Here is a 20,510-nt window from a genome sequence, read left to right on the forward strand (position 1 = left end):
ATTTCAGGGAAGTTTATATACTAAACATTTTTTTAAATTAAATAAAATAAAACTGTAAGCAAACTGCTTATCCACTAGAGAGCCTGTGTAAGAAAAAAAAATCTTTTTGTTAATTTACAGAGAGAGTGAGAGTAAACTACTGCATTGGTGTGTGATTGAGACTGGATTCGGAGAGCTCTTATTAATGACAATGGTAGATATCACAAGACAACATTTAACGGCTGGATCAGAGTATAATTGAACAGTTTTCCAAAACAAGATCTTCTGTGAGCTTCACTACTATCTTACCTATGTGAAGTACGTTCCGACACAAAGATTGGTATGTACGCATTTGCAAGGAAAGTTATGACATGAGCATATCTGAACTGCCATTAATTTGATTCTAATAAATTAACTTCCATACACTCATAAGAAAGACAGAGGGATGCTCACAAATTAATGTTAAAACTTGGAAATATTTTCTTCATTACCTTCTTTTAGGTTCCCTGCTAGAATCCAAACATCAAACCCTCTCAACCTCTTTACACAGTTTTTGATTAAAACCCCCAAAGTCGTCCTCCCCCTTCTCCAAAGGTATAAACATCTCACCTGTTCATCTGTTTCCATTAGCTGTGGATCAGTCAACTTCTTCCTTATTTCAGAATCCCTCCTCATTTTGTTCCTCATCTTCTTGGTCACTAACTTTCGCCTCTTCACCCTCTTAGGCCCAAATTTCAAACCATCTGTCACCCCCTTGCCACTAACTTTCGAAACTTCCGGACCGATGTTGTCCTTAGACAGACCACCCTGACCGGTGTCTCCTTTCTGTAATTCCTGGCCTTCGATGCCGGGGACATTCTCCTTACCACCCATGGGTCCGCTGCCCTCCTCGTCGGCTGCCCCCCTCTCCGGTTCGTCATCGCCCGTTACGTCCACCTCTGTCTCCTCCATATTCGATGGATTGCCGGCTGCATGTTCTTCACCCCCCGAAGTATCATTTGCTGGTAATTGTTCAAGATCTCCCTGTTGCTGTTGTGGAATCACTGGCGTAGATTCGGCCAGAGGGTTTGACATAAAACAGACCGAGGGGCTGCCTCTAGAGACCCCGGTGGTTCCTAATTCCATCTTGTCTGTGGCATCGTCTGATTCCATATTATTATCCACATCTACAAAGTCCCCATCTGAATCCGGCAGACCTGCCGCCATGGGGGACTCCTTAGAGTCGCCTGAACCGAACTTCAACCCTTTACGGACCTTGGCCTTCTGTGCGTTGGACCATGCATACTTATTACGTATCCCTTTACCCAATTTGAACTGTCTGAGAGCGGAAGAGCCTTTTGGAGATGAGTTGAGTACGGGGAAACCGATTCGTTTGCCGGGACTGATTCCTTTCCTTTTAAGAGGGGATCTCTTCTTGGAAGATAATTTCTGCGATCCTTTCGATTTGCTTTTGTGTCCTCCTGACTTGGTCACAGGAGCCGCTACAGGGCCTGATGTTAATGTTGGCTGTACCCCTGAGAAACCCATGGAATAGGCGGTACCGTTTATGGTGATGAATGGCGTCCTACCCGTAGGGTCCACGGTGATGACACACCCTGGCATGGGTGGCTTTGGTAAGATTGTCGGGTTCACTGGAAATGTGCTCTTTTTAAGTTTTCTGGGCCTTTTGGGTTCTTTATCCAAAGTCCGTAGATTTATCTGTGATCCAAGTTTAGACTGCGGTTGAGATAAATCCAGCGAAACAGCTTCCCCAGGTGCCGGTACTATATGCGTGACAAAAGGACCCTCCGACCCAAACCCCCCTGCTACTGTCCCCAATCTGACAAGGGAGAAATTGGATGTCGCCCCAACAGTGGCAGGTCCCATCAGAGCTCTCTTGTTATCTAACTGTCTCATGTCAGGCAATCTCTCTTTTGGAGCCAGACTTCTTTTACTGTTATACTGAGGATTCTGTTTCAAAAATTTCTGGAATTTAAAAAAAAATCATGAAACATTTCCTTGCAAAAATATTCTATTTTCAATTATTATGATATTATTCAAAATTTATGAAAAGTAAAAATACACAGTGGTTCACCACCCAAGCACCATCACTCCCTCCCCTGCCCCCCACCCCAGCACCAGCAATTTAAACTTGCAAGTAGAGCTGTGCCTGGTATGAGCAACATTCCTAACAGCATTGCACTGGATGGAAACAATTGGACAACTGATAATTTCCTTTTCTTTAATGTTTTTTTTAATGTATTTATGTTTCAACACATGGACACACATAAAGTTTGGGGTAGGCAGTGCCACTATCTAACGTTCTGTTATGTGGGTGCAAACCGTAGACACTTCTTAGGAAATGAAACGTGACAAATACGAAAGGAATAAAGTTTTATTAAATTGCCAAGTTGTAGGGTGAAGGGTTTGGTCCTCGTTGGCCAAAGCAAACAAGAGGCTTACTTTCTTTACACAAGTCCAGGTATGAGTTTGAAGTTTGGGTCTTAATTTGGACCAAGCCAAGAGGTTTCTGCCCTGATGCTTTGGTTTAAGCAGAGCTTTGGACAGTAGTCACCACTGCTTTCAGTAGGCTAGGGGTATTCACATATGTGGGGTTAATTCTTAATGAATCATATATGACTAATCATACAGTGCCTGGCTTACTGGTGTACAATTGGTTACACTAGGGGAAAAACCGGTCAGACTTTTGGTAGGACATCTTTTGTAAAAGACACTTGAGGAAATTCACAATATTCTTTCACTTTTTCTACACTTTCTAGTCACTTTGATATGCAACTTGAAACAAGTCTCAATACCTTTTCGGGGTATATATATATATATATATATATATATATATATATATATATATATATATATATATATATATATATATATATATATATATATACAAATATATAGTTTCTTTTTTTATTACTCTTGACCTTTGGACAGTTGATGTGTCTTTGGTATTCAGTACATTACCCTCATTCACTTACCCCCACCCACCACTGTGCCCCCCACACCCCCTTAAAGAACTCCTAACAGTGTTGTTAATTTTTATATTACAAAAGTAACCTTCAAAAGTGCCACATGATTAAATTTATTAGGATCTCACTCACCTCGAGCCAAGCTGGTTTCGGCGACATCATCTGATAAACTGGGGCTTTCTCTTTCCCTCTTTTTACAAATCTGCAAGTCCTCTTCAGCTTTGGAAGTTTATTCAGATTTTTGTAATCCTAAATATGACGAAGAAAGAGAGAGGAAAGATTTCGTCAAAAATTTTCGGTGGAAATACCAAAGGCAAAACAAGAAGATTAAATGTCGAGTTGGAAAAGTATTTTTTATTCCAACTGTATTAGATCACTAGATGTAGCCAAATGCTGTTTGTCTATGACTTTGTCATCGTTTCTACCGAAACCTACTGAACATTAATACTCAAAAATTACTCAAAATAACACTGAAAATTCCAAAAGTAAGTCTGCAATTGATCAAACTAAGACACCCACCCTCCTAGAATCTTTATTTTAAATATTCATCATATAAAAACTGATTAGGGAGTTATAAAGGATTCCGTTTTGATTCCAAAATATTGTTTGGGAACAAAGACAGTTTTCGTATCATTTTCATCATAAATTACAATATACTGTATATATATGTGCAAAACATGAAGAAGAATTTTCACGTTCCGTTAGTTCTGTTGAGATATAGTCCCTTCCCAACGAATACAAAGCAATCGATTTTATTCCCCTACTAACCACTCAGGCCTAGAGGAAGACCAACACCATAATGGATATTTTCTTCCAAACAAGTGCATGACATTGCCATCAAGTACCACTTCAGCCGTCTAAAAAGTTCTAACAGTATTTGTCTGACGTGGAAGAGCACAAACTTCCAAACTTCGTCAACAAACATTTGAAAAATGAGTTCCTAATGTACTTTTCTCATTAAAGAAAACCTTTTAAATAGGACCATGAGTACTCTTCTTTTACCTTTTTTTCCCCTTCTCCTTTTCTTTCTATAATTATCAGATTCACTAGTAAGTGCTGCAAACAGTCATTCTCAAATTTCCACGCTTTAGCTAATTTTTTTTTCCCAAGGAAGTACATTAAATACGTCAATTAACTTCATAAATGTTGTTTTCCTTTCTGCCACGGGATAGATTAAGAAACAAGAATGATAGGAAAGAATCGAGTAAATAAATTAGTAGAATGAAATCATAAGAGCACTACAAATCACCGATCGGGCTCCCGGAAATCTGCAAATTACTGCCATTAGTAAAAAAACACTAGAAAGAAAGAAGTATTCGAGCACTTTCTTATCTAATTTCAGAGGTTGCTAAATGATCAATTTCTCCTAGAAGCTAAGCTGCAGAAATTGCAAAGTTAATCTAAACAATACGTGCTTAATGAACTCTGAGACACAGAAATTAGAAAGATTAACGGGTAACAACTTATAAACAACACAAAAATAATTAATCATAAAGAGACATGATTTGCCAGATTTTCCTGATTATCTTTGGCAACATTTTGAGACAATTCTTGATCTATAAATAACTAGGAGATACGGTAAAGCCGGTTTATCATGATCAATTTATACTTTCTGGAGTTTTTCTAAGATGGGTGTGTGAGTGAATTAAAAACACAACAGTATCCTACACTGTCAATGTTTTATTGGATTTAACGTGAGCCCATCATTTTGTGCAACTGAGGTCAATTTCTTTAATCGGCGTAGGATACAAATAAGTTTACAAGCGATCTTGAAGAAAAAAAAATTGATGAAATACACACGTATTTAGTGTTTAAGTTGTAGACTTGAGACTAAACTGGTGAACTTGAAGTTTCTTGGTGTACATGTTTTTCTGACATTTCAAAGTTGTTTTAAGCTTCAAAGCAAACTTGGCATGTGAATTATCTCTTTCTAACTCTGATTTCAGTGTCTCATGGAACACCTGATGTTTGGTCCACCAAATAGGGGTTTTTAAATCTAACATGACATTTCCTGTCACAACTCAAGGTTTTAACTAACTGTGCCAAGCGCAAATCACTGCCGTCGTCAAAACAACTAGCTGTGCTGTCCCTATCGTTCCTTTGATGTCGGGCCGAGCTCATAGGCTATTCTGCTGGGTCTACTTACACCTCCTAGAGGTGGTTTAACCCATAGGCTATTTAACCCATAGGCTATTTAACCCATAGGCTATTCTGCTGGGTCTACTTACACCTCCTAGAGGTGGTTTAACCCATAGGCTATTCTGCTGGGTCCACTTACACCTCCTAGAGGTGGTTTAACCCATAGGCTATTCTGCTGGGTCTACTTACACCTCCTAGAGGTGGTTTGACGAATATGCTATTCTGCTGGGTCTACTTATACCTCCTAGAGGTGGTTTGACTCATAGGCTATTCTGCTGGGTCTACTTACAACTCCTAGAGGTGGTTTCCCTTCAATTTTCCACAATCTTTCATCGCTCCTTCATTATATAATACTTTATCAATAATTGATTGAGATTCACCTTCCAAATATGAGACTTTTCAAAAACAAAAGAGAGGATAGGACAAAGAAAACAAATTCTAATCTTATGACTTTTTGGGATTAAAATTTTATACTTGCTTTTTAAATTGAGGCCTGTTGGCATTTAGTTCAAATTTTGACCATGCAAAAAGCATAAGTTAATTTGTAACTAATGAAGTGTGCTTTTTAGTCACAGCAAATATAGGTCTGACAGCTCTGTAAACATTGCTATAAATCAGTTCCAAGAATCCAGCCTAACAACTGAGTTAATACCAGTTGAATATTAGACAACGGCAGCTGAATCGGTTGATCATTAAAATGAAGCACTTTTTCTAATGTAATTTAATATAATACCTTTTCGAAGAAACGTCAAAATTTCAAATTGATATATATATATTGCTTTTGAACTTTTCTACAAGCCGTGTTACAAATATTCTTAACATGGAAGATAGAATGAAACAAAAACGGAACACTGGCTTTGGATTGTAACTAAATTTCACTGTCTTGCTCTGTTTATGTTACCATGACTGTGAAATGTCACAAAATTAATCAAATCTTGACAAACAGCTGCTCCTAAAGTGTCAGAGAGACTGTTACATACTGTCAAGAGTACTTTAGTATTTCAAGTTTGTTTAGCAAAATTGAAGACTAAACTTTGTCTCACATAAAATACATATGGTTACTGTGTGGAAAAAAAAAACGGCTAAGATTCTGCACAGCAATTTGTTCACTTTGCATAGTATTTTGTGATACGACAGCTGGATAAATAATTCCCTGAAAGATTAAGAAAGGGATAATTCAAAGCCAGCAATTTTTGTGTTAATTCATTGTCCTCTTGACTCAACTATACATATATCTGCATAGCAAATGCAAATTCCTGAGATTAAATATTACTACGTACAGTTACATGGTTTATTTGTGTGTTCAACCTTTGTTTTATTGCATGCATTGTTTCTTTTTTTTTTCTTTTCTTATTGTCTTTGTACGGGGGGTCTGCTTCGTAAGAGCCTCGGCTTTCTCAGACCTCCTCCACTTGTCACATACATTTTCTTCTATTATTGTGTAATATATTTTGAATGTGGAAACAAATAAATGAAATGTAACATATATGTCAAAGTTAAATGTTACATATGTTTGACAGTACATGACATCCCACATTACGTTATACAGTATGTGAAATGCCTTATATCATCATCTGTTATATATATATATATGCCAGCTGAACAGAGCTAATACAATTGCAAATAAAATAAACTGCTGACAATTACCTCATAGCGAAAATTACCAAAGAATCATAGAAAAATGGACAAACTAGAGCAAGCAAAGAGTATGAAAGCAATCCAAGCACTACCAGATGTTTTTGGACTTGTTCTCAATCAAACAGGATGTTTCAAGAATTCTTGCCGAGATAACCTGAAATTTCTGTTGTAAATAATGTAAGCTACATTAAGTAAGGTGGTCCTTGTTGTCTTACTTGCCCCCAATTTGTTATTCAATCATCCCATCAACCCTCCCATTGGTCACCCTCACCGCCTATTCTGCCTCACCTGGCATATATTTTGCATTTATAGCGCTTTTAAAATTTAAAATTTTTCACATTTATATATATTTTAAATTTTAAGAATTTGTTTGTATAATTTTCAATTTCCCATTTGCAGTTTTTTTTTTTTATACAATTTATTGTCAGATTGTACAAATTTTCTACCCTTTTTATACCTTACATTATCGATTTATATATTTGTATATCATGTTTGTATGTATTTTTCTGTAAAGCGCCTTAGAGCAATTTCTGATTGGATAAGGCGCTATAGAAATTTTGTATAATAATAATAAATAATAATATATGGTGCTAAAACACACCACTAAAATGTCACTTATACTACCAGTAGTTTTAACTATGAAAACTTGGGCTTAAAAAAAAATCAACAAAATACCAACATCAATTGTTGCTAAAGTATCTTCTGGAGTGATATCCTTGTCAAAGTACACAGTATGAAAGAAGGGGCTAAGATATGTTCTCCTACAGCACATTATCTCTCCAAAATAGAAGAATCTGGACTAAACCACTGCTGCATCTTCCCTCAGCACAAATATAGTTCACAACCAATGTAGCATATTAAGTGCAATTTGTCTTCCTAATCTTGCAATGTCAACGTCCAACGAAAGCAAAGGCTAAAATCATGACGATACTTTTAACTCGGTAGAAAAAGTTAAAAACTTAGAAAGACTTTAAAAGGTTGAAACCTGGTGGGTCCTATGGTCACCTAACATCAACAAAGATTTTTGAACATATTTTTCGAGAGAGAGCGCTTGTAATGTTGGTTTGTCACCAGAACCGTTTACGTTATAATTACAACTATTCTTTACATCCGACTTGAGATAGTTGGACAAGTCAAAAAGACCTACCGTAATGACGTTTGATAGTCCTTTCTTCGTGCTGTTCTTGATGTGATGTTTCAGCTGTTGGGCCGTCTTGGTAGGGAGCATATGTTCTACAACCAGAGCCTCTGGGTGGTCAAAATCCTCAAACTGGTCTAGACCTAACACCAATAAACTGTAAGAAATTTTTTTTAGAAAATTATGATAGTAAAATATAATAATCATAATAAAAAATGAGACAATTTTTAAAGCAGACCTTAATCTTAGTCTCGCAGTGAAACCATCAAACAATTCAACCACTTACAATTCAATGAACTACATAAATCAATAGGACGGTTCTGGGAGAGCTGCTATGTAACTTGCAAAGCAATGTACTATAAAGACATCATAGAAATACTTCCAGCAGTATATACAGTAGTTCTATAACTTCAAAACATTGTGGACAGTATGACATCATTGCAAGGATGGCATGGGAATTGCCATAGGGGACCAAATTCAAACTGTAGTGTGAGTACAACAACGTGATAACGAGTACAAGTTTGAGTACTCGCTCTTGTACTTGTATCTCTGCTAGATTTCTAAAGTACCCTGTGCACGAGTAGGAGTACAAATCTATGTGGATGAGTACAGGTTACTATGCTAGAATAGCACAGGTTTGGGGTACTCACTGGGAGGGACTCATTGCAAAGGACTCTCAAACAAAGGACTCACTCACTGCAAGGAACAATCGATCTCTACATTAACACGTTCCTTAAGGTGATGTCACAGATTGATTTGCATATCCCCTCAGCATGCCTTAAATTGGACCACACTTCTATCGGAACAAAGACCACATTAATGTGTTTGTTCTAAAAGTCAGGACTTACTTGTCCTCCGCCTTTGAGAAAAACACTTTCCTGGGTTGCTTGAAGGGAAAGCCAGTTATTGGGAGCAGCTCTGGATACATGAAGACCCGACTCGTAGACATTATTTCTGCAGACTTCACCGGTACCGGAATCGGAATGCGACCGTGACAGGCATTCGCTGGTGCTGAAGCAAACAGAGAGAAAGAAGCTTCAATCAAAATGCCCCCCAAAAAAATGGAACAGTAACATTGTACAGAAAAGCTACTGAAAGTGAAGATTGCAGTATAGGAACATATGCATAACAGCTAATACTAGTTATAGGATCATTTTAATTGAAACAAAAGAAGTTTTAGAAATCAATCTAGGCATATTGATGAACAGTAACTGAAAAAATTATAACCATCATTCATGCACAAGACTACACTGTCAAACTTCTACCTAATAAAACCCACCTCCAAATATCTTTTTATAGCCTTTATGAAGGGCATCATATAGCCTTTGTGAAGAGCATCATATAGCCTTTATGAAGGGCATCATATAGCCTTTATGGAGAGCATCATATAGCCTTTATGGAGAGCATCATATAGCCTTTATGGAGAGCATCATATAGCCTTAATGAAGGGCTTCAGTATTGTCTGCCAATATGCTAGGAGGTCACATAATGGTCACCCGTGCTCAAACTTCAACAAACATCTTACCGCCACTTTAAAAGTATTCACCAACACTCAGATATTGAGTTGACTATTTAAATACTCATCAATGTCCATGAATAATTCCAATGATTACAGCCTCTCAGACAATACTTTTTGAAAACTTTTAGCAAAACTGGGGTAAATATTAATGACCTTTTAACCCTCCTGTCAGTTGATGGCATTATATTATCCAAAATTTGCAATGTTAAAAAGGCCCTAAATGATCATTGTAAAAAAATCAACCAATATTTAAAATAATATTTATAGGTAATAATAAAGCATTTCCTCTTAAAGGTCCATATTGCATATATATCTCAAATTATTAGCATTCCATGAATGAAAAAGAGATTTCTGTTATAGAATTTTTAATCAGCGAACCCTAGTTAACAAATAATGAACCTTTACATACAAATTGACAATACTGTTGGCCCAAACAATTTTGCATGCAAACCACACCTTTCTTATTCATATTTAAATCAACCAATCAAATCATCATTATCAAGTGACGTCAGACAATATTACAAACTGCCTGTTTCACTCATTTTACACTGATGTAGTAGGCCTATACTACTAAATGTTACTGAGCCATGCGTTTTAGCAATTTCCTTTCCAGGTAATGACAACTGCCAATCAAAACCTCCAAAAACAAGAAAAATAAGCTCTTAATAGACATATACAAATATTCATTACGCGTATTGAAGATTTCGTTAACAACAATGAGCTAGCAAGCCTAACGCAGACAAATCATAGGTACATACCATTAGTGTATTACTAACGAGTAACGTTAGTTGGTGTTTTAGACGTTCATGAAACAAATCAATCATGGCAAATGCAAGGCGTATAAATACAATGCATAATAAACTAGACTTACTCTACGGTGCTAAGGCATTAGGCCTTCGATATAATCCATGGTACGTTCCATAATTTCGCTAATTTTATCAGAATTTCAATTTAACAGGCTGTGTTCAAATTGACCAATCATGTTGCTAAATAAACTGATTTTCAACGCATTATGCAAGCTCATTTTATGGCGTTCGTATAGGACTATATTGCACTGTACTGTGTACATATATATGGTTCGCACACTGGTACAGTATATGGAACGGTCAATAATCCAGAAATTTCACAGTTATGTGCACAGAGATTGCGCAGTACTGAGGCAACCTTCATGCATATGTAATAGAGAGAACGTTTATAGGCGTGGCATATCATTGGATAATTAGCCCATTTTGCTGACCAAAATGTTGATCCTTTTTGCTAAATTTTGTAAGATTCAAGACGTTTTTCGTGCAAAAAATCATTGGTACATGTTTGGAGTAGCATAAGGAGCACAATTAATGGTATGCAGGCATCACTTTGGGGTGATACTTAAACTCAATATGCTCCTTTCATTTAAAGGAGAACATATCGAGAGAGTCTACGACAAAGATAGGAATAATAATTCAATACAGGAAGGTCTGAAGGCAAGCTATAAAGTGTGGAATCCTAAAAAGCTCAAAACAAAAATGAACATATCAAGTCAATGTCCAGTTAGGCAAGAAAGTGATTACGATACCATCATACCAGTCATGTTTTCTTTTGTTGAAAATTTTACTATATCGAAAAAAAAGATGAACACATTAAAATCAAATATATTTATCAAATCTTTCTAATTGTTCAGACAGAAACTATATCAAAAGAAAATAAAGTATTCTTCTGCTAAAATAAATAAATACATAACAAAGAGGTAACAGCACGGAAGAAAAAAAGCCAAATATCTCTGAATCAATACCGCAGACACAGTCCCTTTTCCGTAAAGTTTTCCCACGAGCTTTTAGCCCTGCTGCCTTTATATCATGAAATGTCAATTCAAAGTGGAAATCTCTATAAATAACGTCGCTCCACGGAACATCTGCCATGAGCAACCTAAACAGTTTTTTTGCTGAACCACAGGTCACCTTTAATTGGCCTCTTGCCTCCTTGGGAATCTCTCCATCAAATTCACTTTTCACCATAATTGATTTTTCTTTCATTACTCAAGCCTCTGGCATCCGTAATTTGATCACAGATTTTATGAGTTTTTGGGCGGCTGCCAAATACTGCAGATAAGAAAGACAAATTTCTCCCACAAGAAAAAAAAAAGGGGGGGGGAGAATGTGATTACATTTTTTTTTTGGCATTTTCAGGTACTTTTCTATATTTTTTTTATTGCAAAAATAATTTCCGTCCGTATGTACATGTGTAGGTTTTTCGACGAGATAGACTTTCAGATACTTAAGCAAACACCTGCCTAAAGAATAATTTTGGTTGTCTGAATAAAATTACTGTCAATTAGCAAGCAGCTAGGTACAATTATAAAAGCGGTTACCGACTTGGAATGAATCGGGGAGAAGGAAGAAACACAAGAAAAGGAAAAGACTACTGTCTTTAGGTGAAAAAGAAAATAAATTTTCCAAAAATATCCCTAAAATGATAACAAATTAAGAAACAAGTTTTAGGTGTCAACATTTTCACGTCACCTGGCAAAGTTAACTTGGTCAACAACGACTGTTGAAAAATTAATTTTCTTCTTGTGCTAGAAATAATTCACAAAGTGAGAGCAAAATCACTTTCTTCAAAATCGGACGAAAGGTTTCAAGAGACATGCCCCTTCAAAGTGTTCAAAGTTCAAGATTCCTGGTCGGTTCATATTTCTGAAACTTCTGCTGTTTACGTTTTGTGTTACCATAGGTAACTAATGCTGACAACAATGCTATGAAGCCCTGATTTATCTCTACCTCTAGGTTACAGGTTTTTATAATCCTTCCAAATGATCTTTTCTATCAGTAATGAAGAATTTTTCTTAGATGAGCCAAATCTGTTAATTGGGATTGAAACCGAATGCTCGAGTGTAACATACAAGGAATCTCATCCCATTACCTTAGATGCATATGTACCTGCATAGCATTTGAAAGTAGAACTTGCAATAACAGGCACATTCTACAACTGACGGTATGCAAAGGAACAGTTCAGGGGGCAGGTTAAGTGATGCAGACAGATACAACCATGATTTACTTGATTTTGTATCTGATTTTTCTATTATCCAGGTTGTAACATTTATAAGATGACTCATGTTTGACTCTCATACCTGACTCTCATATTTTGACTCTCACACCTGCATCTCATAACTTTCATAGTGTGACTTCCATATCTGACTTCACAACTAGACTCTCATATCTGACTTGGTTCTGGTACCTGACTCCCATATACTGACTCATCTGACACGTATATTGTGACTGTCGTACCTGATATGGATATCTTGGTTCTCATATCTTGGTTCTCATATCTTGGTTCTCATATCATGACATTTGACTGACTCTCCCTATCTGACTCATGCCTGACTCACATACCAGACTCTCATGCCTGACTCACATACTAGACTCTCATGCCTGACTCACATACCAGACTCTCATGCCTGACTCACATACCAGACTCTCATGCCTGACTCACATACCAGACTCTCATGTCTAACTCACATATATACTGACTCTCCTGACTACAGTGTTAAAATTTAGTGTAGCAGCTTTGAAAACTTTGTGTCTTGAAAATACTACTGTCCCAGTGTACAAGACTGTGATACATCTTTGCACTTGGATAGTAATTTGCCTATTTTCCATAAAACTTTGCAATGCAATACCAGATCAATTATGAACTGCACTCTCATATCGTGACTCTGATATTTGACTCTCATACCTGACTCTCATACCTGACTCTCATATCTGACTCTCATACCTGTTTTTCATTCCTATCTCTCGCATCTGAATCATACCTGACTCCCATACCTGTATCTCACACTTGACTCTCATACCTGTATCTCATACCTGACTCTCATACCTGTATCTCATACCTGACTCTCATACCTGTATCTCATACCTGACTCTCATACCTGTATCTCATACATTTAACTCATACCTGTATCTCATACTTGACTCTCATACCTGTATCTCATACATGTAACTCATACCTGTATTTCATATCTGACTCTTACATATCTTATGACGTACAAGACAGTTAGCCAAGCTCAAGCTTTTACTCTAAGCGTATCCCTTTGGAAGCACAATATCTGTTATTCTAACAAGACAAGACATCTAATCTAATTAACACACAACATTCCTATCTCTCGCATCTGAATCATACCTGACTCCCATACCTGTATCTCATACTTGACTCTCATACCTGTATCTCATACATTTAACTCATACCTGTATCTCATACTTGACTCTCATACCTGTATCTCATACATGTAACTCATACCTGTATCTCATATCTGACTCTTACATATCTTATGACGTACAAGACAGTTAGCCAAGCTCAAGCTTTTACTCTAAGCGTATCCTTTTGGAAGCACAATATCTGTTATTCTAACAAGACAAGACATCTAATCTAATTAACACACAACATTCTTTCATGAAACAAAGGATTAAACAAAGCAGATATTTTGAAAAAGATAATTAAGGGGTGTGAACATTTATGGAAGGGAGTCCTGGGCATGGAAGATTTCTCTAATTCCTCTGTAAATGTATGTAAAAATCCCCGGACAGAACACTTTACACCGACTGACAATGAAGGTGGCGGGGGGGGGGGGGATCACTCTTAAAGAACTAACTTTATTCCACATAAAACACTGGAGGCGTTCATATTTATTTCTGATTTCATCACAAACCAGCACAGTTTGCGAATCCACAATTATGCAGTATCAAAACTGTGATCATCAAAGAAACTCAATTCCCAGATCAAAAGTTCATCGACAACTGACTGTATACCTAAATCTTAGTTGTTGCATTAGAACATAAGAAATTTTATCCTTTGCATAATTTTCACAATGATTGCCTGTGGGAAATGAGGCAGGGGTTTGGAACAACTACTACAAAAAGCAAGAACAAACAAGCAAAAAGCTGAAAATAACATTACTTTGATTGATCCATGATTGATTCCTTTTAAAAGCCCCAAAAAACAGTAGATATGGCCTAAAATATCAATCAACCTAATATTAACGGCCAATTTGCATATTTCCTTATGACTCACCGGTTACCGTGAAAGGTGCGTTGACGATATTTAAAGCCTCTTGCAGACTGAATACTCGAAAGCACGAGGTCAGCTTACCGCATCCGAGCGATTCTGTGCTCTCCTCAAAAACATTCGCAAAGTGATTCAACTCATTCTGCAGCGACAAAAGCAAATTAAGAGAGGGAATTACAACAGTAACTTGTTAACGTCTGCAGAGGAATTTTGTACCATTATCATCAAAAATGCAAATAAGCAGAGACCATTTTGTCTGTTTGTTGTATCAATGTCACCGGATATGTTTTGTAGTTGTTAGCTATTGTAAGAGTAAGATTGCACACCATTCTCTTGGTTTTAAAGCAGCATTTTGCGTTTAGTAGCTGTTTTCTACTTTTTTGACATGTCCATTATGTTTTTTACATATATCAATCACAAAACAGCAAACTGAGATATTAGCCAAGTTTTCCTGCCAACAACATTAATTGGCGAGTAATTAAGGATATTTGCAGACAATGAGACGAAGTGTCCACAACAAATTCCCCGTTTAAAATTAATCGCATACAGTTCCCCCAAACCCACTAGTTTGATTCAATCAATCAGAGATGCAGGTTTAGTTATGAGCCATTGCTAAAAATAGATTTTTCAAGACTTTGCGTTGATACAACTAGGGAGTTGTTATGGAACTCCCTGGTACAATTGCCTTATAGACTGTACACAAATCAAACATGGTGTTGTATTACGAATTGGTCAATGACGTTCGTAGTGTTTAAATATTCATATTATGGGCGAGTTTTATTGGGATCCCACCAACGGAAAATATCTTGGAGAAAAACAAAGTTGAAAGTTGCAAATTTTTTTACTTTTATGCCACCATTTTTGAAGTAAGATTTAAATAGATAAGCTACTTATGTATGTCGTTATGGCATAGTGGAGTCAGTGAGGTTGAGAAAAATCATAGAAAAGGACGCAAAATGCTGCTTTAATGTTATTGTTATAGCCAGGCGATGTTGGCATACCATCTTATTGTTACTTTCTTTGTATATGTTAATTTGCATGTGTTGTTGTAGTTGTATGAATTTCAGTTATGTTGGTAATTGTGTTAGTGTAATTGTGTGTTCTTTGTTAAGTGTTTTAGATACATATTGTAAGGAGCTGAGGCTCGAATAGTCTGGATTGGGCCTCAGCCGAAGCACATTGTCGTATGTAGTTAATAGATATTAGAAGGAGTTCCACTCCGTCTCAGTTTCGTGTTTAGTTGCGTACATATATTTTAACTGTCTCGTACTACTACGACAGGACCTACATCGTAGCCGAATTAGCTGGTGATGTGGCTAACGTTACACTTATCATCAACAACACTGAGCATAGATGTACTGCATAGTACTCATAGTAGCTGTACCTACTGCCTTTGAATATATTAAGTCGCACTACAAACAAAAGCTGGCAACTATGAAGATGATATTGTCGTTATATATATTGGAGATAAGCAGAACATCATTGCACATTTTCAAACCTGAATAAAATAAACCCCATCACTGAGCTTGCATCGGAAGCACTGCTGTTTTACAGTACCTTTACCCTAGTAACAATATGAATCTAGTGGGAAGCAGAACATGTTATCGAAATGCAACTACTTAGCACTCTGCTTCAAGAAAGTTGACAAAAGTTGGCATTTAGCTTTTTCGCATTACCACTACATTACACCTGTTCTGCATATTAAAATGTAACTTATATTCTTTAACAGCTAATACTTAACAAACTCTTCTTTGAAATTAAATGGTATTCTAGATTAAGTGTCTCAGTTTAAATAAAAATAATCACATCTGGTTGAATTTTGAAAGAATATTGCTCGCAGACAGGAGATGTGAAGGTGAGATTTATTCAAAGACATGCCAACTTTACCAAACAGACCACATTGTGGTTTTGGTGTCTAACACACAGATATTGTTGTCTGGGTTTGACTAGATGATTAAAATTTGGTAACGAAAAATTTAAAATTAAATTTTCTGACATAAAAGAGGCAAACTTCTAGCAGAATTACAAAAGTCATAAACAAAATAGAAAGCTTAAAGGAAACACAAAACGCATAGGTCAAAGGCTATTGACAAAGTAATTGGCCAAAATGATTAAATCATTTAAGATGGCGATAAATGACCCCAAGAAGGGAAAGAGAACAGTTTTAAGTATTTTGATGTAAATGTGGAAGCACCTCAAAACCCGGTCAGAAAATGAAATAAAAATTCACTTTTTGTGCTTACCACGTAGGATTTGGCTTGAATGGCTGTTGCCTGCTGTGATGGGTTTTCCCTTGTCAATAGATACATCTGGGTCAGTAACTGAACATACTATAAAGTGAGAGAGAGGACAAAGAGAGCATCAACTACTCAGAAAATAAGAAAGGTTTATACATAGCATTGCCTCTACTACTTCACTATATCTGACATAATTATTAAGTCTGTATACACACTAGTGTTGTTGTAATATTACGAAATAGGCGATCTATCGAGATGGTCTGCCAATTAGCGCAACGATATCGCAATGTTTAAATCACGATGGCAATCAGAATACAAGACAATTCAATATAAAAAAAGGGAATTTTGTAATCAGACCACCTATTTTTACTGATAGCAAAATGAAAATTTGTCACTGTGATTTTGCTGGTGCCCTAATTAGATGGCATCGTTTTTACAGGTTGTGGTGTTTTTTCTAAATTTGTTTCTTCTGATTCCTATAAGTTGGTTGGAAAATAGGATTGTCAGAACGAGAAAATGATCTGTAGCTAATTGAGACTTTGTGCTTGCAGCTGGGACTGTTTGCTGTGACTGGACTTTGCTGAGTTGAAAATGGACGAGACTTGCTGCGCGTGATAGTTTGTGGGAGAGAACAAAACTTACAATACATCGATACATGGAAGATCTCACATCCCAACAATACTACTTGTACACTGCATCAAAACATGTTTCATGTGGAGAATCATTCCAATGCATGGAGACAACACATTGTCCCAGTAGTATCATCTATGCAACACCTAGTGCTTGTTTGTCACACCTAGCTATTCACAAACCTTCTCTGTTAAAGGTAGGACAGTTGCATCATGGGTAAAGAAGGTTAGGGGTGAAACAGGAACCAATCCAGATTGCCCAAAGAAACTATAAGCATGAATAGGGTGTGATCCGCCCAAGTAATTAATTCACCAATTCGCAAATAACCAATGAATAGCCAGCCAATGTTCATACATTTAAATTCTCGTTTTCGAAACTATATTTCCAAAACATGAATAACAGCTACCACACCAATGCTTTCAATGTTGAATAACCTTTGACATCTTTTCTCGTGTGTTACTTACATTTTTACAGTACGAAGGTGGTAATAGCGATATTATGCAATAACTCCAATATTGTAGATTCAGTGAAAGCAGATATTCAGAAAGTTCTTCAATTTGTCGCATTAGAAATATCTTCCACGAATTTAAACAGCCATACCATGGCTCTTATCGTGTGAGGTCATTAGGGTGAGGTTTGGAAGAGGGAGGGGTGGGATGGGGGAGGGGTGGGATGGAGGAGGAATGGGATGAGGGAGGGGTGGATGGGTGGGATGAAGGAGTGAAGGGATGAGGGAGTGGTGGAATGTGGGAGGGGTGGGATGAAGGAGGGGTGGAATGGGGGAGTGGTGGAATGAGGGAGGGGTTGGATGAGGGAGGGGTGGGATGAGGGAGGGGTTGGATGAGGGAGGGGTTGGATGAGGGAGGGTTGGGATGAGGGACGGGTGGGATGAGGGAGGGGTGAGATGAGGTAGGGGTGGGTGGGATGAGGAAGGAGTGGGATTGGTAAAGGGAGGGTGTGGAGGGGAAAGTGTGTAACAACAGTAAGTGACCTGCATTAACAACTTCCCGATCATTATGTATAAGACATAAACCGCTACCACAGTGTTGCTGTGTAGAGTTCATAAGAATCTTGAATACTAATCACATGTTTTTATTATGGATCATACCATCTGATTTGTTAATTAATTAAATTTCTAAAAATATTATCAAATCCAGAAGAAGATCATAACCAAACCTGCTGTAACTGTTGCGTGACCTCATCTTTCTCCTGTTCGGTCATTTCTAGGGCCGCTCGTTTCTTCGCCTGCTTTTTAATTCTCTGCTTCATGCTTGGCTTCAGACACTGTTTGATTTTAACGGGCGGGGAAACTTTCATCGGTTTGGGAGCTTCAAGGACCTGGCTGGACACTGGGATGGGTTCTTCTACGCCTTCACCATACTGAGAAAGTGAAAAATTTGTGTAAAAATTGGATGCACCATTGAAATTACTGGTTAACCCTTGTGTTTAAAGACTAAGGAAAAAGATATCAATTTTCAATTTTATTATTAAAAAGCCTGTAAATATGTTCAGACATTAAACTTTGAGACAACCAGCATGGAATTTTGATGGAAGAGAATCAAGATTTCTTGCAATAAAGTATTGAACAGTCAACAATCCTTGTGTCTAGTCTCATCCATAATGTGTTCAAATTTCTAAAATGGCAAAATCTTTCCCTTTCTCCCAGAATCCTGCACCATCTATGATCACAAGGTTTTTATAAGTCATGACGGATGTAAATAATGGTGCAAGTTTCTCTGAATTTGACCCAAATTATCACTATTCATTTTTATATTTATCTTTTTTAAGGGGGGGGGGGTAATTTTTTATCTTTCAAATTCTTTCCAGGTTAACCAAATGCAATCATAAACTATCGCCTAATAAGGTCAAACTTTCAGAACAACCCTTTTTCCGACTAATATTGACTTACTTCAGCCATAACTTCAGTCAAAAGCTCCTCCAGTTCCTTTCCTAGAGAAGAAATAAAATAGCTTAAAGATGTCATTTTATCAAAACTTAATATTTCGAAAACCAAACGCCTGTTGGACTAAAAGACAGATTCAGTGCTGGACATTTGCCGATAGCTGAGTTTGACATTTTGAATATTATTCTAACAATTCTAAGGGCTCATACATGAGCTAATTTCAATATCTTCAAGTGTAATCTTACTAAATCACATCAGACCATTTTCTTTTTATAAATTCTAATAACTCAACCTAAATATGTTTCTTTAACTTCAATTCAACAACAAACGATGAAATTCAACACCACTTGTTTGTGACAAGTTTATTACTACATTGCAAGCAATGTTATTTGAGGCCATAAATGTCATCCCTTTGCTTCAAAGATTTCCTATTCAGTATGATGTTGCATCTGAGAAACTGACCTGACAGTCAGTGTGTTAGACTCAATAGACCAGCCACTTTAATTGATGAAATGTTTTTTTCTAAAAAGTGGTTTGAAAAATACAAACAGGATTGATAAAAAGAGTGTTTATAACATTCTACAAACATATGAAATATGAATTTTGTGCTTTAGGTCATCCTTAGAAGAGATTGATAATTTCAATCATTGGAGGTGAAGTTTACTGTAGGGAAGCTAACAAACTAACAGCTCTTGTCTCAAAGAGGACCGACTAGGTCAGAATATTATCAAATACAGTCTAACTAGTTGCTATCCATCCTATTAAAATTTCAAAGATTATTTGCAGCTGTTCGTAAGTAGACTCGACCATAACATAGGAACAATTTCCCTGGTATCTCTTAGCATAAATGCTACCTAAAAATTGCTACACAAACGCACACACATATTGAGCAAGTGTTGTTAACAGAATCACATGATTGTCTGCGTATTCTATGGGAAGCAAGATGTATATAAATCTCAAAACTGCTACACAAAATGCGAACGCTAAATATATCCGCTTTATATAACACAAATCACAAGTTTAAAGGGGATCCAAGTAGTATCGCAATGCCACTCTTTATAGTTTGTTCTGTCATTCGGTAGTAACCGTTGACTTGAAGTGCAAGTTACTTTAATAGCTGTAATATAACATTGTAATTTTAAACATTGTAACAATATAAAATACATTGCATAGGTTCTACTACAGGATTTGATAAAAAGACAATCTCCTGTGCTGCAGGCCTTCATTCCTTCACTGCAATCAAATCCTGCTAGAAAGACAAATGTCACACCCAGTCACGTTTAGGGCATCAAATCCTGCTATGGAGGCATGTGTCACACCCAGT

At 36.9% G+C, this 20,510-nt stretch overlaps 1 protein-coding gene across 1 annotated transcript in view; it reads right to left on the bottom strand.

The window, feature by feature from the left end:
• The window catches only part of LOC139978464 (uncharacterized), a 179,363-nt gene that overhangs the window by 150,596 nt on the left and 8,257 nt on the right, over nt 1-20,510 (bottom strand). Inside the window, exons 8-15 of the mRNA XM_071988719.1 lie at nt 19,193-19,233; nt 18,460-18,663; nt 16,660-16,746; nt 14,423-14,558; nt 8,709-8,871; nt 7,870-8,017; nt 3,078-3,194; nt 589-1,944 (exon numbers count right to left, since the gene is read on the bottom strand). Of these exons, the coding sequence (XP_071844820.1) occupies nt 589-1,944; nt 3,078-3,194; nt 7,870-8,017; nt 8,709-8,871; nt 14,423-14,558; nt 16,660-16,746; nt 18,460-18,663; nt 19,193-19,233 (2,252 nt within the window). The remainder of the gene's footprint in view (nt 1-588; nt 1,945-3,077; nt 3,195-7,869; nt 8,018-8,708; nt 8,872-14,422; nt 14,559-16,659; nt 16,747-18,459; nt 18,664-19,192; nt 19,234-20,510) is intronic.

Source organism: Apostichopus japonicus, chromosome 13, assembly GCF_037975245.1.
Source record: "Apostichopus japonicus isolate 1M-3 chromosome 13, ASM3797524v1, whole genome shotgun sequence".
Lineage (NCBI taxonomy): Eukaryota > Metazoa > Echinodermata > Holothuroidea > Aspidochirotida > Stichopodidae > Apostichopus > Apostichopus japonicus.